Consider the following 25,737-nt stretch of genomic DNA (forward strand, 5'->3'; position numbering starts at 1 on the left):
ATTCTGATTTGTCTGATCATTAAACCAGTGGACAGCACCTTTCACATGTCAGGGCTGCTTTGCTGGAGCAGGCAGAGATGCCAGGTTCAGGCTCACACTGTTTTAAAATGACGTCTTCGGGTTTCACTTCCACTTCATCTCCCAGATTTGAATGCATTTGATTTACAGTTTCAGAGGGGAAGCGTTTTCAGATGGCTGTTTGGAGTGAAGCACCACACTATGCTGCTGCTCTGCTGCAGAAGAGAGCTGGAAATCAAGCACAGCTCACTGGGGAACAGGCTTACCAACAGTCTGAGAGTGGGCTTCATTCTCTGGGCTCGTTTGCTGGAATTTGTGAACGTATGATTTATATCCGAACCCTGAGGAGTAAATTATGAAGCAGACCTGTAGATGGGAACTACAGGGAAAGTAATTTCAACAATACTTTGCAGGATATGAAGAAAATGTTTCAAGCAATGGGGCTATGAAGACAAAAGTGAATAAATATATGTGTGTGTGTGAGTACAAGCCCCCCAGCGTGCTTTCAAAACTTTTAAAAGGACTAAATTTTCATGGCTGGGAGGAAAGTGCATTCATCACATCACATTGTATGTAGGCCAGTATATCTTCATGTACCCGGGCTCTAACGAATGCTTATTTTATAAGTCACTCTGGCTTCCATGAGCACAGATAAGCTGCTGTGTTGCTTTAGAGAAGAGCTTTAGGCCTCTTATACATTCAAAATTTAGGAATTTCATTCTGAGGAAAAACAGTGGGATGAGAATTATAGCGTCATACTGTTAGTCCGCAGTTTTACTATTTGAGTCATTTTCAGTCCCAAAATACATCAGCATACTGGAGTTAAAGCAGCAAAATGGATTTTAATGTATGTTGTACAATATTATATAGAATTGTTAATTCTCCCTCCCACTGCACCATCTGTCTCAATTTTAAAATGTATCTGAGCAGATGAGAGAGGAGGATGCACAGGTGTTTCTAACCCTGACACATGAAAGAGGCGTGACATACAGCTGGAATAAATACATCTCTTAGGGTGGTCCTAAAGTTAGGAAAGAAGCCAAAGAAAGGAAATGAGGATGTACAGTCTCACATTTTGAATTTGTGCTTACCCCCTACATCCTCCTGCCTGTGAGCCTCAAACCAGCCACAGTGGACCACACTGAAGGATCTTGAGTCCTAAACTGCATCTGCAGGAGGAGAGTCTGGGCCAAAATGGCACGTGAGCACAATTCCCAAATAGCGCTGATAGGTGTGGTCAAAGTTATGTTGTTTTCTAAGCACACATGATGCGCCCGAGCTGCTGAGAGCTGTGCAATTTAACAGGTTACACATTAAGGCACAGCTCGTTAATTCTAATCAGAAAAGCATACAGATCATACATGCGTACGCTAAATGTAGGCCCATGGTGGCAGTCTGGAAGACAGACTCGTAATAATGGAAACAGACTGTCAGTAACTGACAGACTCTGATGTAAGGCTGTAAATCATGCAACAATATTTTGACGCTGCGTTCTGTCGCATTCTTGTATTAAATCAACGTTCATCCATTCAAGAAATGAAATGAACCAGAAATGCCTGATTGACAGAAGATTATCTCTATACTTAAAACAAAAGATTTGCATATTTCATGGAGAAGTCGTCTGTGTGTGTGTGTGTGTGTGTGTGTTGTCAGAGTGCATGAATTTGTGTAGGTCCACCACTACAAACCGTCAGAGCACAGCTGAGCTTACAGGGAAAACTGTGTGCGCTGTCCATGGTCCTGAAATTCTAACAGTTTTGTTTGAGTGTAATTAAACTTTATGTGTTTTAAAAGTTTTTAAATTGAATGTAATTGCAGAACAGAAATAAAGACGCTTTCAAACTGATTTAAAACATCAAAATGAAAAACAAGCTTAAGACTTTCAAAGGCCTGTGCTGTGCTTAGTATGACTGTGCAATGACAATAAAGAGCTATCTTATCTTCTTATTTTCAAAGTCAGTGAAGTCATCCCTCCATTCTCTTCAGCCATTTATTTTGAACTCCACTTCACAGGCTATGAAGTTCCTGCAAAGGAAGCCGGAGTATGTTGAAAAGAACCCGACACCAAAATAGTTTTGTTGCTGCCGGTATTGTGTCATTGCTTTTTGGTTGGAGGGTCCAGCTCATCTTTGAGTTCACTGAACAAATTTAGAATTAGCTGTCCGGTTAATCCCTATGTTTCTATCCCATCTTAATGTGGTGTTTGAAATAACATGCCACAGACAGAAATGTCTCAGTCTTCCAGCTTGTGCTGTCCTCTGCGGGCAATAGCGCAGCCATATCAAGTGCAAAAAATTAGGCATAAAATATCAGTGGAATTAGCAGCGTGTCGCTAATGTTGGTTAATTATTGGTTTGCACACGTGATTTAAATATTTTCCTCTCTATGTTTTCCACAATGAGAAAGGAACTCCCAGACATGCATATAAATACCTGCAGTTCTTTTTTTTTTACACCAAAATACAGTTTGAGCTTTAGTAAATCTGGCCCTATAGGAGGCGCTATAACCACAAGTGTTTTATTTTGTTTACATGAGGCATCGTGCTCATGTGGATTGTACAAAGGACAGAAGAAGGGGGATTCTTCAAAGAGCGCAATCTTTTTATTCATATGTTGTTTGGTCTTTTGGTCACTGGAAATTTTAACAAAAAGTTGCCAGAAATATAAAAAAAAATTCAAGCACCTGCTAAAAATCATAAAATACAGCAGCAAAATGATTCATGGTGCAGCTGTGCCAAACACTGACATGGTTTGAAACGAGAGGCGAAGCAATGATGTCAAATTTTAGTTAAATGTCTTTTGCTTCACTTCCTCTGCTCACATCTCTGCTGGGAGGAACTACGATGCGAGGAACTACAAACTGAGAAATGAGGGTGTTTGTCTCCTGTGGTCCCCACTTTGTCTTGTGCATGTTTGTACCTGGACTTGACACTCACTGATCACCTGCCCTGCAGCCAGCATGCACACCTGACACCCATTCACAATCAAGCTCAGCAGTGAGTCTCTGGCTCCTTTTCCTCTCTTCCAGTCAAACAGTGTGGTAACACATGCACTCAGGCCAGCTGTGGGTGAGACTTTGCTTGGCCTGAAGGTAAAGTCTCTGCTCTTCACTCAGCCATGATCCTCTTCTCTGTATTCCAGAATCCCTCCCCATTCCAGCCAAACTCTGCACCGCTGAACCTGCTCAAAGCTCCCATCAGGATCTCACCTTCAGCCTGTCTGACAGGTTTCACTACTGCCTTTGATCCATTGATCAAAAGAAATACTTTAACACAAAATTTGGCACGTTCCTGTATTATTACAACAGCAGCATAGGAAAAAAGACCAATAAAAAATAAAGAGGCTCCGGAGAATTAAAAAAAAAAGAAAAAATAGAGAAACAGCTTTGATTCAAACAGAAAAAAAGGTTAATATAGAGGAGAAGATAAAAACCGAATTACCAAATAAGTAAGATGTCTCGAGTTTTGTGCGTGCAGCATACAAAGTGTGCAAAGTGTAGTAAATACTGCTGAGGCTGCTCTGTTTGACACAAAGTACTGAGTTGTCAGGAGTTATTGGATGGGGTAGGAACAATTTCCTGTTTCTGTCCTCGTGTCGCTGGAGCTGAATCAGTCTGTTAAAAAAAGTGCTCCACTGTTTGTCCTCTAAGTGGTGCGGTGATGGGTGGAGGTTCTGGATTATGCTGCTCCTGTACTTTGAGGACAGCAAAGTACTTTTCACTGCCGACCTTTACTGATGGATAATGGGATGCTCACATACTATCAGATGCAAATTTGGAAAATCAATCAGAATAGATAAGACTACAATAAATAGTCAGGCATTTTTCAGGTTTGGAAGACGTGTGTTGGATTCAGCAGCACAGATTGCAACCAAATGATATTACCCTTGATTTCCAAATATGTGAGAGAACCTGTGATGGACTTTTGCACAGAATAAAAACCACAGACCGTATGTAAAGTTGGATGTAGCCACTGTGATCTGACTCGGCCGATGTCTCGGCTGCTGCCACGTTGGTCTTTTGTCTTTTATTCTTTATTGTACGCTGAGAGCTTTCTGTAATCTATCATATTCTATAAAATCATGTTTGCTGTGCGCCCTGAACAATGTTTATTGGCTGCTGATGTCTCCCACTCTCCTCACACCACAGATGGATCCCTTTCAGCCTCGTTCTCATGTAACAGGAAGGTGTGGTATTAAAAAAAAATTGGCATTCTTCATCATCATCAGTGGTTTAAAATGACTGAGAATCACCAACATGTGCAAGGTAGTAAAAAGAAAAGGAGCCAGTGCACATGTGTCATGAGTCTCATGGTATTTCTACACTCATATTAGTGAAGGAGGCCTTCTGCAGCAGGACTGTAAGAAGACAAAAAAGTAGCAAATAAAATGATCAGAGAGCCTTAAAACTTCAGTTTTCAAATGTTCATGACCTCATAGCTTCTGTGACAAACTGTTTTTATGTCTAGCAGTTTCTCCTCTTCTTCATTTTTCCAGCAGCTCTTTTTTGTGATTAATCTGCCCATTGCACTCTCATCTCCTCTGCTCTCTTCTTTCCTAATCATTAAAATTATATAATGATCACACAAAACCTAACCAGGTCTGCAAATATGCATAGACTCAACCAATCATTCAAGTTAGTCACTGGGTCTACCTTGGAGTTAGTATTATTTATGATGGTTTAATCAGTTGCATTGTTACAAGATCACACACACACACACACACACACACACACACACACACACACACACACACACACACACATCAACAGCATCATTCAAGCTTTGATCAGCACCATGGACAGAACCACACTCAGTGGTCACATTTATTTAAGGCTATGCTCTAAACTCAGATGTATCCTTACTAAAGTAACACAAACACAACAACACGACTAAGATGTCTGTAAGTAAAGAACAAACAAGAGAAGCACATCAGCCACAGGTCACCGTACCATTTACTCATTAATAAAATTCCTCATTCATCACTTAATTTCAGTGGACCCGCTCCTTAAATGTATCACATATATTATGAATGCATATTTTCAACCTATCTAAGTGGTTGAAGAACAAGTCCTCAACAAGCCCTCTTTACAAAAGCAAAACCTACTCACGTATCAGAGCTCTGCCGGGCCCTGTGCTTGGTGAAGGGACTGACAGCAGTGCTCAGATCCAAAGTCCTGCCAGTAAACTCGCCCTGATCTCTGATCTAGTTCCCCTTTAAAACTGACCTTCTGATAACTGATGTCAACAGTTCTGCACAAAACACAGAAAATAAGTGAGTAAATATTTGCAAATAAAATTCAATTCAAAATGGAAAATCTGTGTGTTGTAAATAAATTTTGACCTTTGCTCATGGTTAGCTCAGCATGCTAACCATGAGTCATAGTTTCTATGGTACATGTCTTTCTCACTGCTTTGATGATTTAACAATGCTGGGGCAGGAATAATGCTTGCTGGAGCCATGTAAAGTATTTTAGCCTTCAGTCTTTACATGTCGTCACTTTTCAGCTGAGTGTCATCGTCAGACGCCCACACAGGTCATCTTTTTAACATGTTTGCAGAGTTTTTGTGAGGCAGGTCTCGCCCCGCCTGTGCCTCGCTGCGCCTTTTCTGTGTTATATTGGCAGCCTGTCCACAGCCTCAGATGTGAACAATGTCAAGATGAAACGTGGGTAGACTCGAGGGCCTGGCTTGTTTTTCTCCCTAACGTGTCATTTTTTCCAGTGTCAGGTGTCCATCCCCATCTCTCTCCACTCACAATCGGCACTCGTCAGTGTGTTTTCTTTCTGTGGAGCTTGAGATTTTACAAATGGACAAGTGTGTGCTTTGTGTCCACCTCCTGACATTACAGTTAGTTGGCCTCAGCAAAATAAAGAGAAACTCTTTTAGGCAGTTCACAAACCACTGTAAAACCTACAGAAATGCCCCAGGGTCTGCGTCACACTCTCACAACTGTTATTGTTGATTGTCTCGGGTCTTTTTAAAGTGAACGAACGTGTTATTCAAGCTGTTGAAATTCTTTTTTAGGTCGACATAATTTAAAAGGTGACAGGTTATTTCCCTCTGGCAGTTGGGAGGGCAGCATGCCTCTTAGTAAACTACTTTGTCTGCTCGTGTGTGTTTTACTGAAGCAGGAAAACATGGAAAAATTGCTCCCGTGAGGTGCATTTTATTTCTGGAAATATGTGTTGAGTTTGAACACCACAAATTACGTTCCCTTCAGCTTCATTGTCCTGTGGCAAATATTTCCCAACCTGAAAACAATAAAAATGATTGAATGCTTTGAAATGAACTAATGATTGTTGCCACCTGATCCAAGTTTTTCATGCTGCTGTTTTGACAGAGAAAAGCCTCACAGCTGTGTGTCTGCACTTGCTTCTCTGTGAGGCTCAGTTCTGCACATTTCAGGGAGAGAATGGTGGGAACAGGCTAAAGGGAAATATTTGTGAGTGTAACTGTAACTGACACCTTCTTACCTCACTGCCTGATATTTGTAACCACCACTGATGATCAGCCATCTGTGGTTCAGATGTTTCTTTTTGTTGATGCTCTGCTGATTATTTTAGGTCCTCGAGGTTAGCCTATTGATCACTAGACTCCTCCACCACTGTCAGACGAGGTTTTCCCTCGATTCTGCTGCTCTGTTGTTGGCTTTTGTTTATCAGCTGCTTTGTTCGTAGTTCCTGTAAAAAAAAAAAGAGTTTATGGCACCTGAAAGTTGTCAATATAAAGTAAGTGAAGACAGAACCTTCCATCCAATTCAGGTCAGTTTTATTGCATTTATATAAAATGAAATTTCCCCATATTTCTTGGTGTGCTGAAGCATTAAGACTTCTTTTCACTGGAACTAAGGGGCCAAGGACAACTGCTGCAAAAAAAACCCCACACTGAAGCACAATACCTCCAATGCCATTAGCACACTACAACAACAATAAGAAATAATGCACCTAAAACAGCATCTGCTTCTATTAATATGGAAGATGCATCATTGACAAGAGTAAAGGTGACGCTGGATCAAAGTGCAGCAGGAACACGGCAGCGTTCAGGTTCCTGCATGCAAACGCTAAAGTTTGGAGACATTTTATCAATAAGCAGTTGAAGCAATGACTTCTGAAAAGCTATTGTGAAATATCAGGACATCATACAACAGCTTTTAGTTCATGACTCTGTGGGTGAGGCAGTGAGCCGTAAGGTGAGTGGGTGGGTGAGATTATTTGGGTGAAGGGGACCTTTAAATAGCCTGGCACCATCTCTCTGTCAGCATACGACACATCCATCTATTTACAGTCTTGTTGTCATTGTCACCAGTGAACAGTCGGGACAGTTGTGGTACACGTCGATGCGCTCTGTAAATACTGCTGCTACTTCTACTATTACTGCTTTAACTGTTTACCTGGAGATACTGACCAGATAAAAAACTGAACCGTTTTTGGGACAATGATCGATTGTGATCAAAGTCACTGCTGTTGTGTCACACATGTGGACGTGTGCAGCTCTGTCAAGGATTGAACTGAAACAGCTGAAAGCACCAAACACATCTTCAGGTTTGTTGTGTTTTCCCAGAGCAGGATTGGACTGCTTTCACCGATCTTGTTATTACCTCTTATAGGCAGGTGTGTGCACCTCGGGCTATCGAGCACAAACTGTATTTTGAGTTCTCAGATGTTTTATGGACTGGTGTTGATGCCTGATGTTAAACTAAAAAAGTTCTCTTGTTTTAGATAAAGTACTGGCTTTGAGAGGATGGGAATGAATGTGCGAGATCCTTACTTACACCTCTCAGGTTGATCCCAGCCACCTTACAAAAGAGACTCATTGGTGGTGTAAAGCCTGTGTTATGGCTGCCAACCTCCTGCTGTTTATCACACACTCGTCCCTCCCATCGCTCTCCCATCGAGATCCTGAGACACACAAACTCAGAGTTTAAGGGGTTCTTACATATTCCTCACAACGAAAATCCATCAGAAGCACAGCTGTCCCTTTCTTTATCACAGTTGGAGAACACAGCATCGTAATCTGAACACTAATCAGTGTGAGATGTCACCATCTCATCGTCCGTGGCTCTTTTATAGATGCTGACCACCTTGTTTCAAACAGTGTTTACCTAAAAACACGTGAATTGGAATAATTAAGAGGAAAAGAAGTTGTATATATATATCTATAAATCTGTCCCCCTGCCTGGCTCTCCACACACCCCTCACTGGTTAAACAACAGGAAAGAGTGGAGGCTATTTAGCAGTTTATGCTATCAAGTGTGGAAATGAGATTAAGCTTTGTGAGGTGGGGATAAGAGAGCCACTTCAGGGACAGGAGTTTTTCTTTTGTTTATATTTGTTTCTGCATTAAAAAGCACTTCCTTACTTCCTCCCTTTGCCTCACAGGAAAAGCTTACAGGCTACAGACGCCTTCAAAAATGAAACTGAAGTGCTGTAAAAGGTAAAATGTGCCACGAGTTACTCTGACATGTTTGGTGTGTTTTAGTGTCCAAATGTAAAGACAGAAGGAGGCTGTAAAGGTAGATGTAGAAAGGTTTGTGTGAGTTTTTTTTTATCCTTGTTAAAAGGAAGAAGAAAAGCTTGATTGTGTTTATTTAATGGGGAGTATGTGTACCTATTCATTTGTCTTCTGTGCAAAGGGTAACAACACAGTTTGAGATGTTTGTAGTGAGTTCTGAACCTGGAGCAACAAAGAGACGTTTCACAGCAGCCTGTGGTGTCCAGACCTCATGGCACAATGCACAGGCTTTCATTCCAACCAAGTGTTTCAACAGCTGATGTCACTAATTTGAAGCCTCCCTGTCTGAGTGAAGATAATTAGTGAAAATGGGCTGCTGTGGTGCTTGGTTTGCAGAAGATTCAAGGCCAAACACTGAGTGCACACTCAAGATGGTTACATTCAAATCTGTCTGAAACATTTACTTTGTATTTTGGCTCTATTTAGGTCAAAAAAGTAAATCTTCCTTTGTAAACCCACATAAGCATAATTCACTCACCAAACCCCCAAAATCATCACGACAAAGGACCCGATCAACAAGCTGTAAATACAGAATACAGTTCTGAGTCAAGTCAAGTGGCCTTATTGTCATTCCAGCCATGTGCAGCGGTACAGTGCACAGTGAAACAAGACAATGTTCCTCCAAGACCACCGTGCTACATATGACAGACAAACACAGGACGACAGACAGTGCAAGTGTGCAAAAATTACAAAACACAAAACAAAGACGGTGCAACACCAGACAGAACAGAACGATACAGAGACAACTTCACAAAAGAAAAGTGCAACAATGACTCTGCAAAAGACTGAGCACTGTGCACAAAGTAACTTAGTGTATGAAGGTGTGTGTGTGTGTGTGTGTGTGTGTGTGTCAGTCCAGTCACTGAGTGTTCAGGAGTCTGACAGCCTGGTGGAAGAAACTGTGTCACAGTCTGGCAGTGAGGGCCCGGATGCTCCCGGTTCCTCTTTCCAGAAGGCAGCAGGGTGAAGAGTGTGTGTGAGGGGTGTGTGGGGTCCTCCACAAAGCTGGTGGCTTTGCAGATGCAGTGGGTGAGAATCCACACAGTGAGCGAAACACTTGGAACGAAGCTTTGGCAACTCAGCAGAGGGTTACAGTGTAAACTCCTATTAATACACTATTAATGGTTCATGTGAACATATTTAACTCCCGCCTAGTGAAATTGTTAAAGTAAAACAGAGTAGATGTGTCTCAGCATCTGAGACTAAACTTATTTCAAGATTTTTTTGCAAATTCTTGACAAATGCATTGCCCTGAAATCCTGGTGACACATGAACCTCTACTGTGGGTAACAATGAATGATCTTTCTATCTCTCACTAATTCGTCTGGGAATTCACACGATTCTCCCAATTCTCACTTCCATATCACCCATCACTTATTCTGTCCCCAAAATCCCTCCTTTCATTTCTGAAGTCATGTCTGACCAGTGATCTTTCTGGCCGTGTTCCTCCTCAGAGGCCGTGCTTTAAATGTCACCGTGTTTGTGTCCTTCTCTTTTCCAGACTTGTGATTATTTAGCCCATCAGATTTCGATCAGCACCTTATGCTTCAGGATGATAAGGTTACAGCCACAACTTCCTGCTTCCAGGCTTTACCCCATCAGCATCATCTACACAGTGATGGGACAACAAAATATGGAGTGACGTCTACTTCCAAAACAATTCTTTAATTATTAAAATAATAGAGAAAACCCACGTCATCCACTTGTATCTGCAAACATGCTCTGTACCCATGATGACAGGTGAGAGCAGGTACATAGATCCGCTGGTAAATCACTGTCACGGTTCTGGGTCATTTTGACCCAGCAATTTCAGTTTCTTATATTTTTCTGTATTATGGTTTGTATTCTGATTCTCTTGTTATGCTTTGTTGATTATTATCGTAATTCTATGTTTCAGTTTATTCCGGTTTAGGGTTTTGTTCTTAGGTTTTGTGTCTTGTGCCCTCGTGTTTAGTGTTGGTTTAGTTCAGTGTCTAGTCTGCGTCTTTGTAAATTGTTTCTTGTTTCCTGTTTTACTTTGAAGGTCCATGTCAGTGTATTCAGTTTTGCTTCCCCCCATCTCGTCAGGCTCATCAGGTCCAGCTGTGTTCCCCACCTGTGTGTAATCTCCCTGTGTTCTTCAGTGTGTATTTAAGTCATGTCAACTCGTGTGCTGTTTGCTGGTCCGTCTGTGTAGCTACCGTGTGTTCTCCCTGCTGTCCACCTTCATGTGCTTCTGCTCACCTTACTTCGTGTTCAGGTTTGCTGTTTAGTTTCCCCCAGTATAGATTATCTTAAGTTCTGTTTTGCCATTCTCTCCTTGTGTTTTATTTTGCAATCAACCTCCTTCGCATCTCAGCAAGTGCCTGCTCTTGGGTCCTCATTTATTCCCTCCACACGGCTCACCCCGTTAGCCGTGACGATCACTAAGCTTCACCTTCTTTTTTTCTTTTGTGAAATGTGCCTGCATGCATGTAAAAGGAGAATATAAGGAGGAAACTTTGTTTTGTTTTTTTAATTCTATATTTGAAATCCAATATTTGGTATGACCACCTTTATTCTTCAGCACAGCTTAAAGCAGGGGTGTCCAACTCCAGGCCTCGAGGGCCGGTGTCCTGCAGGTTTTAGATCTCACCCTGGGTCAACACACCTGAATCACATGATTAGTTCATTACCAGGCCTCTGGAGAACTTCAAGACATGTTCAGGAGGTCATTTAGCCATTTGAATCAGCTGTGATGGAGGGACACATCTAAAACCTGCAGGACACCGGCCCTCGAGGCCTGGAGTTGGACACCCCTTTGCCTAAACTCTGATAAGATGTGTTCTTGTAAGTAGTCTTCAGGAATAGTTCTCCAGGAACTAAATGATTCATAGGTCAGTTCTAAGTTCTTTAATAAACAAATGGTGATATGAAAATGGTCAGGTGCCTGTGTCCAAAGAAAGAGTTCAAAAAGTCTGGGGATCTGTTGCTCAAGAGCACTTTAAAAATAACAACTTCTGGCTCCTTGGCAGCAAAATGTACGTTATTTTGTTCATATTTTACATTTGTTTCATATATTTTCAAACATTTTTATGAAGTTGCAGACTTTTAAAACTTCTATTAGTATTGTCAACAACAACAACAACAACAACAACAACAACAACAACAACAACAACAACAACAACAACAACAACAACAACAACAACAACAACAACAACAACAACAACAACAACAACAACAACAACAACAACAACAACAACAACAACAACTCAGTGATCCTTTTTCCAAATCTCCCAAACATATTTTGTTTTTAAATAATGTTTTTTTTTTTAATACCACGTATTGTCTGGATGCATCCTCAATCATCCAGGTATAGAAATCCCAAAGAGTTGATTCTGTTGATCTGGACGGAGCGTTTTCAGTGGGACAAAAGTTTGTCCAGATGAACAGAATCAGCTTTTTTTTAAATAACACATTATTTGCACCATCACAACTTCTCAAATGTGCACTTTGCACATTATTGTTATCAGCAAAGACTTGGCCACATCTGACACCCTGTTCTTGCTCCAACTCGTCGCACACCAACACTTTGTCAGAAATAATCAGTCATATTTTATTAATGTTTGCTAATTACAAATCACTTTTATTTGAATTGACTAATGGAAATAAATTGAGATTCATACACTCAGACTGTACAAAGACGAATGAGGCTCACAGGTCTGAAAAGCCAAGCCTTGACATTTACTGAGGGTTGAACAGAAGTGTAGGGACTCATGATGAGTGTGCAGGGTAGTCTGTTAGTCTGCAATACAAGTTCCTTAAGTCTGAAGTAGATGCCATATTTCAGCCATAAGCATTTTGGCCCACATCCTGGTCTTTTCCTAAATAAAGGTAGAATAAAAGTGTAAAAATAGCTGGGACTCTGTCATCTGACTAATATTGTGTCATGCACACAACAGAGAATTGAATGTAATGGATTTGCATTGACAAAAAGCATATATGTTAGCTGTACTTGCAGCAGAATACACCTGTCATTGACACTAGCGTTTGTCTAACACCTGTTAAACCAGGAGGACAGTGTTTCACTGCTAAAAAGCCAAGAGCCACTGCTACACTTCAAAACATCTATTTTTGATGTAGCGTTGCGCTGCAGAAAGGCACAAACAATATGTGTGACACATTGTTGTGTGCATGTAGGGAGGGGAGCGTCTATTGGCCGAGGATGAACCGAATCCCCCCCGGCTGTTGTGCTTGTCTTTGCTCAGCAGTAAAGATGTGACTCAGCTGACAACAGAACATTTGAGGTGAGGTCAGGTAGAGCTTCACAGCCTGACTGCTCAACAAAGACACTGCTTCACACACACAGACACACACGCTGGGCAGCACAGGACACAACAACGCCTGTGTGTGTGTGTGTGTGTGTGTGTGTGTGTGTGTGTGTGTGAGAGAGACACAAATATTCGACTGAGCTCCGTCTCTGGTGTCGTATTGATGTCTGCTGCACGCGTCGTGCTTTCATCTCTCCACATCCCTCCCTCTGTCCTCTCTGGGTTGTTTACAGTGTCGTAAGACTTCACAGATATCGAACGCAACTTTTGATCTTCAGACTGCTAAGTGTACGGTTAGTCATGCCCTCCTCCTCTTCTTCCTGGGCTGAGAAAGTTTTGAGAAACAACACTCGTCACTTATCTTCACGTGCAGCGTCTCTTGACATAATCTGGTGCCGTTCACATGCGCTGCACAAAGACACAGCAAACTGGCGTGCATCTGAGCTGTGCCGCAGCACACAGCCAGCTCCTCTGTCACTGCTCAGCCAGCCCTTTCTTCTACTTAAAATAGCAGCAGCCTGGAAAATTAACTGTGATGCCGGTTGTGGTTTTTGAATAGGGTTTTTGTTTGCCACACAACAGCTTTGTTGTGCTTGTTTTAATGCGCTCCAACAGCGTAGTTGTTGCTGTGCCATCTGTGCTGAGGCTTACAGCTTCACCTCAGCAGCCACATCACAGGTCTCAGCTGTCCACGCACAAAAATACGCTTAATAATGCCAATGTTAAGAACAGTAGGTCAATAATCTCCTCTCACTCATCATCCTTCCAAGGAGGAGGAATGATGAGTGAGAGGGAAACGCTAAAACACACCTACCAGAGGCTCTCCGGCTGGCTTTAAGCTCCTTTTGGTTAAGCAGTTCAGTAAATGGACATAAACAGATCATTAAATAAGACTAAAATCTGTAATAAATCTTTAATCTTTCATATTTCAGGTCTAGTTGATTGGTTATACCTGAAGTTACCATGGTAACAGCAGGTGGGATTAAGTGCTGCAGCAGAAGAGCGTCGGTTTACAGCCTACAGTTTTAAAGAGGACAGTGATGCTGATTTCAAGCTCCATATTTTCGATCCTGGATTCTACTGAAAGTAGCTTTGCTTGATTCACAGTTCATAATGATCCTTATTTGTCTTACACTCAACCCTTCGCGTGATGTCACTCATTTTGCAGCTTCAACCTTTGAGGCCACCCTCATTCTTTGTACTGCTGTAAACTCTTTCTCCTCTTTTCTTAACTCCTTTCTCTTTCTTCTGTCTCCTCAGATGTCCTCCCACCTCCCAGTGCTCTCTCCCCCCTACCTGTAAAGAATCACATGAATCTCTCAGAGGTGAGCTGGGTTGAGCTGTATGTGTGTGACTGCTGCCATCATCTCTCTCGACGTCAACACGTGAGCATTCACCACGAACGACAGAAAGCTGCTGTGGGCTGAAGAACCTGTGACATCACCCACTGGTCTGAGAAGTCCTGTTACGAAGTGTTTTTGCCATGGACATCATGGTGTTTTGGCTTTACCGACATATTTAGTTAAGATAGGTGGAAGAATATCAGAGGAAGAGTTAAAACTCTTTATAATTTCCTGCATTAACTGAGATCAGGTGAGTTCTCATTCAAAGCAGCACTGTGGCTGTGCTAATGTGTCCTTCCTCGACTGCCTCTAGTCAGCACTGCAGGACAGACACTTTTCTAAATCTTAAAGAAGAACACACATGGTTAACATGATAACATGGTTATCATGCAGGTGAACCTGATGTCACACTACTTGACCAAAAAGCCAGATTCCTACAAACACACGACACAATTCAGACGGTGAAAATAAGAGTTGCTGTGTGACGCGAGTGCAGCACGGGGCAGGTGGGTTTTTGCTTTTGAGTTACTTGTAACTTTTGCACAAAGACAATAAGATGTGAAGCGAAACTCAATCAGTCCATAAAACCATCCTGTTTCCACTTATCCAATTCAGGGTCATGGAGGGGCTGGCGCCGCCATAGGGTGAGAGGTGGGCTACACCAGTTGGTTGCCAGTCTGTTGCAGGGCTAATTCTAGGGTTTAAAAATACACCGAGTGCTCCGTCCCTCCCTGATGGGTGGGGGAGGAGACACTGAACCACCTGTGCTCCCTCTGGAGGAGGGAGGAGTTGGCTTCCTGGAAGAAACTCACTGTGTGGCTCAGAAAATATGTGCCGAGATACGACTGAATCCCAACGATAGCCACCCAGAACAAACTTACAGTTAATGGTTGGAGTTAAGGAAAAAGGGAATACACCACAGTGTCTGCATTTGAGCATAAGAACAAACGTTCACTTTCTATTTATGCTCACTATATTTACTCAGAGAGGAAGCTTGGGAAACCATCATAATGTATTTTTTTGAAGTCTGCTTTATGAAAACTGTACTTCTTAGCTCCCATAATGTGTCACACACAAACACTCTGGTCACCCTCACAGTGTGACCTCACAATTTTTCTTAACTCATTTCTTTTTCTAATGCTGTATTGATTTTAGCGTTCAATATTTTATGTGAGCACTGTGTGATTTGAGGAGGTCTTTATTAAAAATGTCAGCACTCTTTCTTCCTCTAAAAGGAAAAGAAATGGCTCCAAAATTACAGCCACATATGGAGAAAATCACCTGTGTATGATACTTTTAATATTTCATGCAGAGTAATGTTAAAAGGTTTCATGGATGCCTGTGATATTTCCTCGCACACTCCATGTGTGTTCTGAAGCAGAAGCTTGAATAATGTGCTCTCAAATGCCAGAACAACATTCACTGCATCCTGAAGTTTGACACGAAACAGAGACATCCAGCACAGCCCAACACACAACAGGACTAAACCCCCGAGACACAAGTATGGACAAACTGTGTAACGACTAAACATGGAAAGAAATGAGGCAGAAACATTCACACACAACAGAGTCGGCATGTTAGGGAAGGTGAAATAGAATTGTCGTATAGAAATGCTCCTAAATAAAGAAAATGTAAGAATGACTGCAAAGACTAAAGCACGTTGAAGTTTTAATGTGCATGTTCTAAACTTTAAAAGAGGCGCGTGCATTTCAGTTTTTCCTCACAGCAGCCTAATCAGGATTAGCGTGCATGAAGAAATCTAAATTCATGAGGTCTAAGAGGCGAGGAAGACAGATGGCAGATTTCGGGCAACTCCTAGAAGATTACCTTTCAATTTTCACTTTTCTCTTTGCGATTTGACAAGGCTTCAGAGGCATGAGCTCAGACAAGGCATCATTTCAAGAAGGCTACTTAACAGATGAAGGCTGTTTCACTCACATCGAAATAAATCCTCTCCACAGCTGATTGGACAAACGCATGTTTGGCTGGACTGACAGGGAGATTATCTATCTCAAAAAATATCTGATATTAAAGTTTTATCCACTCATTTACCCGCTGCTAATTCACATCTGGACCAATGGCAGCGGAGTAAAACTAAGTAGCCTAAACTTCCTTCTCATTAGTCGCATGTTCCAGTTGTCCCTTGGGATGGCTTGTTGTGACTAGATTGATCGAGGTCTCCTCACTCTGATGTGCCTGGAATATCTCCACATTCTGCAGGGCCACAGATGGCTCCTTTCAGTGCTAACAAGCAGTAGTTTCAGTCTAAGAACAAGGCTAATGATAGAAAGGGAATGAATTTTGGAAACTTCCACCACCACAACAGTTGTCCTCATTTCCATCATCACCCAAATCTCATAAACATAGATATGAGTTCATAGATCAGACTCAAACTATGTTTTCTCTCAATCTCTCCTGGAGGTCAGGGCGAAGATCCTTAAAAATCCAAATGTCAGTCTGATGCACCATGTGACCCTCAATCAAAGGTGTCCGTTTACTTTACTTACTTTTAACTACCGTGCCTTCAGAACAAGAGGTGCTGAGGCTCGTTTCTGCATGATGGCTGTAACCAAGATCAGTCTAACCAATCCTGCAGAAAATAGAAGGCAGGGATTGCAATCCCCAGGCCATCAAACCTCATCTCAGATTCATTTAGTTTCAGTCAATGATATTTTCCTTTCTTACAGAATCAATGAAGGCCAATTCAGTTTTCTTTATACAGCACAAAAGCACAACAGTCGCCTCAAGATGGTTTGTATTGTAAGGTAGAGACCCTACAATAACACATACAGAGATAACTCCAACAATCAGATGATCCCCTGTGAGCAAGCACTTTGGCGACAGTGGGAAGGAAAAACTCCCTTTTTACAGGAAGAACCAGGCTCAGGGTGGAGCCGTCTGCTGCGACCGGTTGGGGGTGATGGGAGGGAGACAAGGATCTGGTAATAACCCATCAAGTCCACAAAGTCCAAAAGTATAAGTTGACTGGACAGACAAGCTCCTATCAGCGCGCACATTAAATTCCTCTTCTGTTTTTGCTCCCTGCCCTCCCTCACCCTCCCTCACCCTTTGTGTACTTCAGTAATGTCTTTGTCTCCCATCTCCTGCTCTTGTTTACATGTTTTCCCCTTGTGACCCATGCTTTCTGTCACGTGTGTTTCCCCCCAGCCATCATGTTCTGTTTGTTCTTCGTTATGTCCATGTCTCATCTCCAGTCCCCTTTTCCCTCTGTGTGTGTTTATAGTGTGCGTGTTCCTCGTCGGTTCGTCATGTTAAGTCTGCGGGTCTTAATCTGTCATGTTTCATGTCTGTGTGTCCTATGTTATCAAGCTTGTGTTGTCATGTCTGCATCTCATTATGTTTCCTGTTTTATTGTGAAGAGTCGGGTGTTTCCATGTTCAGTGTGTTTAGTTTCACTTCCCCTGTGGCGTCATTCTGTTCATTCGAACCAGCTGTTTCCACATGTGTTTCCCTGTTCACCTCCTGTGTGTATTTAATCCCTGAGTTCCTGTCATTCCTTGTCCATTCGTTTGCTTTGCCTCCATGTCATGCCATGTTCCCAGGTTTATAAATTCAGTGCAAGTCTTCATGTTTCGGGTTTCTCATGTCAGGTTTCTGTGTTTGTGTTCACGTTCCAGAGTATTCTATGTTTAGACTTAGATCTCCCAGTTTAGGTTATTGCTTAGTGTCGCCTTTGCCGTTGTTTTCGTACTGTTTTATCAGCCTCCAATAAACGTCTCGCCCTTTATTAAACTCAAGTTTAGTTTGGCGTGTCTGCACTTGGGTTCACCTCCTCACTCCATACAGTCTGCTTCCATCATGAAGAATGAGCACTCAATCATCCTTTAAAATCTTCATGTTCTCAAAAGGTAATTGGTCAGGAAAGACTCATCTGGGCATCTCAGTCAAACTGGACAAGAGTAGGCAAAAACAACATCATTATTCAGAAAAAGCCCAGTAATCCAAACCTCAGCCTCTTTGTTCATTGCATGTATTTCCCATGTGTGCTTTGCTGCTATCTCAGCAGGCACACAGGAAACACAAGCAGGATTTATGGATAAGTTGACATTTTATTATGCTTATCATGGGCAGTGAAAATAAGCACTATTGTAGGAAGGACACACAAATATCTGCACACAAACGTAATGAAACCAACTTTTTTTTCTCCACTTTGTATATCAGGAGCTGCAAAACTTGTTAAAATGATTAGTATGATGCACATACAAAAGGACACACACATGCACGTAACACACAAGTGTTTACTGATGCGTTGAAGTTATTCTGCTTATCAGCACTTATGAAAGCTAGTGCTATAAATAAGGGACACGTTCCCCACAAATGCATGCATTAACATAAAAATGTGCATATCTCAAATATATATTTGAATTCAGTAAAGCAGGAGGGCACACAGAGGCACACTCCAAGCAGGGTGAGGAGGCGAGAGTGGAGCTCCTGATTGTGCTGCATGAAATTAATAACCTGAGGTTTATTAATCTCTGCATTGTCACAGAGCTTGTGGTGAAGGGAATTTTCTTTCTGCAGGAGAAACAGTAAGTTAGAAAAATATAAATGAGAAAAATGAAAATACAACACCACAAAATCTGTTCACAGAATCCGTTCCTGATGAAAGGATGTATTTTAAACCGATAAGAAACAAGAGAAGCCACAGATGAGAAGGTACACAGTAAACATGAGGAGATGACACTACAGAGAAAAGGAGAGTGAATGAAATCAGTAATGGTGATTGTCAGTAATACGCAGACATGGGTAGGACGGTAAAAAACACAATATTCTATTAAATAAAAATCCAATGAAAAATGTTCTTCTTATCCTGGATTATTTTCCAGAAAATGTCCAGAAGTGTTGGACTGTTCAGGCATCTGAGTTTTCCTTACTTCAGTTCTAATTATTAATATCTGGAAAACGAAATCATACGTCAACTGTTCCACAAGTCACTTAAAGTCACTTAAATGTTGCTACGCACGCAGACATAATGCACAGTGACTGGTTCAGGGGAACCCTCTATTCCTGTAGGACAAACAAGAAAATATGCACATAAGCTCATAAGCACTTGTTCCAGTATGTCAGACATTGTGCTTAAATTAGAGCTGACAGTGTGATTCGGTACCCAACATGAGGCCTGGAGGACTCGCAACACTTACTGAGGTTCATTGTTTTGATTTTGACAAATATTTCAGAGGCAACTGCCGAGTGAGAGAATACTTTCACTCTGGTCCTTCGGTAGGTGTGACATCATTTATATCATTTCTCCTTTGTACACCAAAACAATTGTTTTGCGATTTTACACTGTCGCTCCATTTTACAGGTTCAAAGACAAACTCGCATGAATAGCTGTCAAGCGGTTTAGTGATGTTATTATTTTATGACAAATTAAGGAGATAAAACAACATCTGTGAAACGATGCTTGTAATTGTAATTGTAATAATTTCTCCAACACATGTACACACTGAATACAAGCACACAGAGATTTAACTTTAATGATTAGTGTTTCCATGTTGGCAGTCAAACATGATCATTTTTAATTTTTTCTCTGAAGTGATCAGTAGGAAGCTTTGAGTTTATAAGCTGATGGGTGGAACATTTTAAGTGTGGTACTAGAGTTTATCTTTCCTCCCTCTGTCACTGCCCAAATTGTACATCCTCGGCTCCTCAACTCCTTGATTCCTCTCCTCGTGTGTCAGTCCCTCACTCCCAGCACCGCAAGTTCAGAAGGTGAGAAAGAGACACGAGGAGAGAGCAGCAGGCACCAAACACAACGAGACAGCCTCACATCAGAAACTCATTCCTAGTAATGCCAATTGGATGTGATGTTTGATGCAACTGTGTCAGAAATTGTTGTGTTAAGTTGTGTTTAGTGAGGGTTTGGTCTGCGTGATCTTTACAGTCAGAATCAGCTTTATTGTCACCGTAGCAATGAAACGCTCAACAAGGAAAACAAAGGTGCAATTCTCTCAGTGCAAACAGAAACAGTCACTCAATAAAAAGAATATTAAATATATGTAAACATATGTCTACAAACAGCAAGCTCAATTGTTTCTGTGTTTTCCATATTTAATGCTGGTGAATAAAACATCTCATCACTGCCTGAAACCTTCCACATTTTCTCGTGCAGTATTATTATATGAAAGAAGTATGAATGCCATAACATGAATGATAAAATACCATTTTTATATTTGGGTAAGATCTGACTTTATATAATGTATATAAATCAATTTCAGCAAATAACTCAATATTACTGCTGGCAATAACAGTACCAATAGAATCAGTTCCAATGATAATCAGCAACATGTTTTAGATGACAAGTGTTAAAAGTCCGCTTGGTCACTTTAACTGTTTAGACTACGTTACCCATGATGCACCTCGGTATCTGTACTTCCGGTTGGGAATGTGTTCAGCGCAGTTCTGCACAGATGAGAGATGACCACACACACTCATATACACACTCACACTCCCTTTACCTGCATGTGAATGCTGTAATGCCATCGCTTCCCCACCAAAGCTGTACATCCTGTTGATGTCATCTGCCACCTCCTTATTAAAGTTATTTGAACTACGTCACTGTGGAGTACCATTCCTTCTGACCGAGGACGACTCAGTTGAAGCGTGATCGGCAATCAGTGCAAACATATATTACAAGTGGTCCTTCGAGCCGGATCGCCTTGGCTGAGTTAATGAGATGGCAAACCCTCAGGATAGAGGTGCATCAAGTAGCCCCCGTCCAAAGCGGGAGAAGAAACTTCCGGGACATCTGGTGGACTATGAGCACAACCTAACTGAGCCATCCGAGCCATCTAGAGCTCCAAGTAGTTCAAGCAGCTCCGATAATGAAGAGGAGGCGAGATGGCAGAAGATGGAATCAGTCTGGAACAGTGTCCTCCGTCACATGACTCAATTGCAGGTATCTATGGAGGAAACTCGTGGGACATTACTAAAGCGGGTGGAGCGTTTGGAGCAGGCTTCTAAACCTGGCAGTCCTCTTCCCCCAGAAACAGGAGCGTTAGAACAACTCCAACCTAGTTCCTCCATAACAGAAGTTGCACCACTACAACCTAGCAGTGAGGTGTTACATCACACCACAGAGCCAGTAACTGTGCCAGTAATACCCTCAGAGCAGGACACCACAACACCTGTGAACATGCTGACGCCAGTGGAAACATCCGCTCCATCACCTCCTCGTAAAGTGCGCCTTCACACTCAGCCCGTGCTGCACCCTGCCACTTATGTAGCCGCATCGACGCCACTCAGGAGACCTGAACGATGCACTGCTGAACCCTTCTCATATCAGCGATCGGAACATCAGCTCCTTATAAGCAGGCCAGACCAAGTACAGCTATTACATCCTGCATCCCCAGCTGATCAGCCACTACAACCTGCTCATCTTTCAGTACACCAGCTATCACAGGCTGTGGACCCAGTGAGTCTGCAGCAGACGTCACATCCCGCTGCTCCCGTCTTCCAAGCCAGACATCCAGCTAATCCTGTGTACTTGCAGCAACCACCACATCCTGCTGATCCTACCTACCAACCTTCACGTCCACCAGAACTTGCGACCCAGCCATCACAGTGGGCAGAAGCTCATGGCCCTGTGCCCAACATACTGCATCCTGAAGCTTTGCATGATCCAGCTGGCAAATACTATGTTCCTTATCCCTCAGGAAGTAACTTTCCATCATCTTCCTCTGCTGAACACCATAATCCACAGGTTGCCACAACTTACCCAGCAGGAACGCCTCTACCAAACCTGATGGAGATGATGGTAGCGTCTTCATATGGCATTCCAAAGCCTAAGCTGGTGATCTTCAGGTCGGGCAGAGAGAGTGACTTCGCCTTATTAAAGAAAGGGCTGGACAGCACCTTAGGGCCACATTCTCATCTGGGAGAAGATTACAAGTTTCAGGTCCTATTAGATCATCTAGAGCATCCCAGCGCCCTACAGGTAGCCAAGCGCTACATTCACGACCGCACTCCCTATACTAGTGCAATGAGGGCGCTAGAGCAGAGGTATGGACAGCCAAGGCAGTTAGTCCAAAGTGAGCTTAGCACTATATTAAACTGCCCCCCTATTAGAACCGGAGACTCTCAAGCTATTGAAGACCTGTCCCTGTCTGTGTCCAGCCTGGTCGGGCTTCTCAGTACCATGGATGAAGTAGCAGCCAGTGAGCTCCATTGTGGTTCACATGTGGACAGACTGCTTACCAAGCTCCCCCTGCACTACAGAGACAGCTTCATCGAGTACTGTATCACCCGGGGGATCATCCGCACTGGCAGCAGCCGAACGTACAACATGTACGACTTCTCAGAATGGCTGGAACGGAAATCCCAAGTCCTTCAGCTATCCAGACAAGCCTCTCAAATGCCCCCTGACAAGCCACGTCCAGAGAAAACCCTACTCAAAGCCTCAGCAGGGCTCAAGCCACACAACAAATCTGCGTCCATCTACTACGGCCCAAATCCAGCCCAAGCCAAGCTAAAACAAGAGGGAGAATCTACAGCTCCAGATCCGACAGTCCAACCTAAGAAGAGACAGAAGTTCAAACCTTATTGTCCATACTGTGAAGGGACAGAGCATTATCTGAATGGCTGTGATGGATTCAAAAGGCTAGACCTCAAAGCTATGGCTACCTGGATTACCGAGAAGGCCAAATGCTGGCGTTGTGGCCGTAAACATTCTCCAGAGCAGTGTACTCTGAGGAAGCCGTGCAGCACCTGTGGTGACCAGCATTTGTCGGTGCTCCATGACCTGGTTGAGGCCAAGAAGCGGGACCCTAACATACTAACTGTGAGTACTAGTATGGTTTACCTAGACTATTCAAGTCACTCAGGTCGTGTTATGCTTAAGGTAGTACCCATCCAACTACATCATGGTGGCAAATCTCTGGACACATTTGCTGTGCTTGATGACGGCTCAGAGAAGACTGTTGTGCTTCCTGCGGCAGTTAAATCTCTAGGTTTGGAACAGGAGGAAGCAACACTCTCACTAAGAACTATCCGTCGAGATGTAATCCAGATGGAGGGAGGCTTTGTCTCATTTCAGGTGTCACCAAGGGCTAAGCCCAAAGTGAGGTACAAAGTAACACATGCCTTCACAGCCGACCAGCTGAGTCTAGCTACTCAGTCATGTCCAGCTGACCAGCTGAAGAAGAAGTATCTTCACTTGCAGAAAGCCCAGATTGAAGGATTCAACCAGGTCCAACCTTTGGTGCTGATTGGCTCAGATAACGCTCATCTCATCACCCCTGTCCGTCCTGTCCTTCGGGGGTCGTCCAAAGGGCCGGTAGCCGTCTGCACCAAGCTCGGATGGGCCATCCAGGGGCCGGCCAGTAGTATGCCTACATCTGAGGGGGACCTGCAGTGCCTGAACATGTGCCTTTCTCCTGCAGAGGCCCTGCATCAAGATGTGAAGCGTTTGTGGCAACTAGACGCTTCCCCCTACAGGACAGAGAAGAAGGTCACACGGTCAAAGGAGGACAGAGAGGCGGTAGCTATGTTGGAAACAAAGTTGCCAACAGAGTTCCCGGCATGCAGCGAGGCAGAGCTCAGGAAGACTGCATTCTGTGGGCACGCTTCTGTATCCCCGACCTTACCGGATCCAACACAGTATGCCACACTAGATGAGCTGATTGCTGCTACACATCGGATCCTGCACGGGGCGGCCGACACTCCTATTACAGCAGCGGAGCAACTAGAAACCAAGACCATGCTGCTTCGCTCGGCTCAGACTGACAGCTTCCCAGAGGAGGCCCGAGCCCTCCAGATCGGTCACCCAGTCCGCTCAGACAGCCGTCTTAGCGTGCTGTCCCCTGAATATGACAGTCTGACCAGTCTCATCAGAGTCGGAGGCCGCCTCCGTCGAGCCGCCGACTTAGATCCAGACAGTGTTCATCCCATTGTGTTAGCAGCTGAACATCCCCTGACCAAGCTCATCATAAAAACTTATGATGACCAGCTCCTTCATCCAGGTGCAGAGAGGCTGTTTGCGGAAATACGGCGCACCTATTGGATTCTCAGAGGACGCCAAGCCATTAAGAAACACCAGCACCAGTGTGTGGACTGTAGGAGATGGCGCGCCTCACCTTCTACACCCAAAATGGCTGACTTACCTTCATCACGGCTGAGACTCTATAAGCCCCCGTTCTGGTCAACGGGCGTAGACTGTTTTGGGCCGTACACGATAAAGATAGGTCGTAGAAGAGAGAAACGCTGGGGAATTATCTACAAGTGTCTTACAACCAGATGCGTGCACCTCGATCTCCTCCCTAGTCTTGACACCGATTCCTTCCTTATGTCATTACGCCGATTTATCGCACGCCGAGGAAAGCCATACGAGATGTGGTCGGATCGAGGGACCAATTTCAGAGGTGGTCACAGAGAACTCCAAACGGCGTTTGAAAACATGGAGCCTGACCTCAAGCAGCAGCTAGCCAAGCAGACTATCAACTTCTGCTTCAATCCCCCACACTCTCCTCATTTCGGAGGAGCCTGGGAAAGGGAAATCAGAGCAGTGAAGTCAGCTCTTCAAGTAGTCCTGAAGGACCAAGTTGTGGCCGAAGAAGTCCTACTCACAGCCCTCATAGAGATTGAGGGCATTTTGAACTCAAAACCACTCGGCCATGCATCAGCTGACATAGCTGACCCAGATCCCATCACACCAAATCTTCTCTTGATGGGGCGGCATGATTCAGCACTGCCCCAGGCAGTTTACGGCCCCTCAGGTACTCTTTCAACCAGAAGATGGAGACACAGTCAGGTCATCAGCGACCACTTCTGGAAGCGGTTCATACAGAACTACCTCCCAGGACTGCAACTCCGACAGAAATGGAGGAAGTCCACTGACAACATGGCCGTGGGACAAGCTGTTATGATTGTGGACGCTAATCTGCCTAGAGGCCTTTGGCCTGTGGGTACCATTTCCCAAGTTTTTCCAGGGACTGATGGCATTGTTCGAGCTGCCGAAGTCAAGGTTAAAGACAGTATCTATGTTCGCCCGGTAACTAAGCTGGTGGAACTTCCCAAAGTTCCTGAGGACTCAGATGATACTGTTTCAAAATAGAAGGACTTTAGCATGTGTGTATTTCCATACAAATACAGGGGCGGCTGTTAAAAGTCCGCTTGGTCACTTTAACTGTTTAGACTACGTTACCCATGATGCACCTCGGTATCTGTACTTCCGGTTGGGAATGTGTTCAGCGCAGTTCTGCACAGATGAGAGATGACCACACACACTCATATACACACTCACACTCCCTTTACCTGCATGTGAATGCTGTAATGCCATCGCTTCCCCACCAAAGCTGTACATCCTGTTGATGTCATCTGCCACCTCCTTATTAAAGTTATTTGAACTACGTCACTGTGGAGTACCATTCCTTCTGACCGAGGACGACTCAGTTGAAGCGTGATCGGCAATCAGTGCAAACATATATTACAACAAGAATATAAAACTGCAGGTCTGCGTTTCAAAGGACTGAAGGGGAGACTTGTTGCTTCCCACTCTGCCACACCAGCTGATCAATGCCAGATTAATTACCCCTTTAATTTCAGACTGACAGCCTAAAAT

General features: G+C 43.4%; 1 protein-coding gene and 1 long non-coding RNA gene across 2 annotated transcripts; one reads left to right on the top strand and one right to left on the bottom strand.

Moving 5' to 3' along the window:
• Positions 1-5,147: 5,147 nt before the first annotated feature.
• On the bottom strand, positions 5,148-7,862 carry LOC112842213 (uncharacterized). The gene is made up of 3 exons (XR_003213942.1): positions 7,788-7,862; positions 6,490-6,696; positions 5,148-5,266 (listed from the first exon to the last, which is right to left on the bottom strand). It is a non-coding gene; the product is annotated as an uncharacterized LOC112842213 (long non-coding RNA).
• Positions 7,294-25,527, top strand: LOC112842212 (uncharacterized). The gene is made up of 2 exons (XM_025898544.1): positions 7,294-7,304; positions 20,484-25,527. Exon 2 carries the CDS (start codon positions 20,857-20,859, stop codon positions 25,228-25,230), a length of 4,374 nt encoding a protein of 1,457 aa, XP_025754329.1. The 5' UTR covers positions 7,294-7,304; positions 20,484-20,856; the 3' UTR covers positions 25,231-25,527.
• The last annotated feature ends 210 nt before the right edge of the window (positions 25,528-25,737 follow it).

Source organism: Oreochromis niloticus, linkage group LG14 (assembly GCF_001858045.2).
Source record: "Oreochromis niloticus isolate F11D_XX linkage group LG14, O_niloticus_UMD_NMBU, whole genome shotgun sequence".
Taxonomy (NCBI): domain Eukaryota; kingdom Metazoa; phylum Chordata; class Actinopteri; order Cichliformes; family Cichlidae; genus Oreochromis; species Oreochromis niloticus.

What these genes read in the sequence shown, in the direction of transcription:
- LOC112842212 (XM_025898544.1), top strand. Translation starts at nt 20,857, where the DNA reads ATGGCAAACCCTCAGGATAGAGGTGCATCAAGTAGCCCCCGTCCAAAG.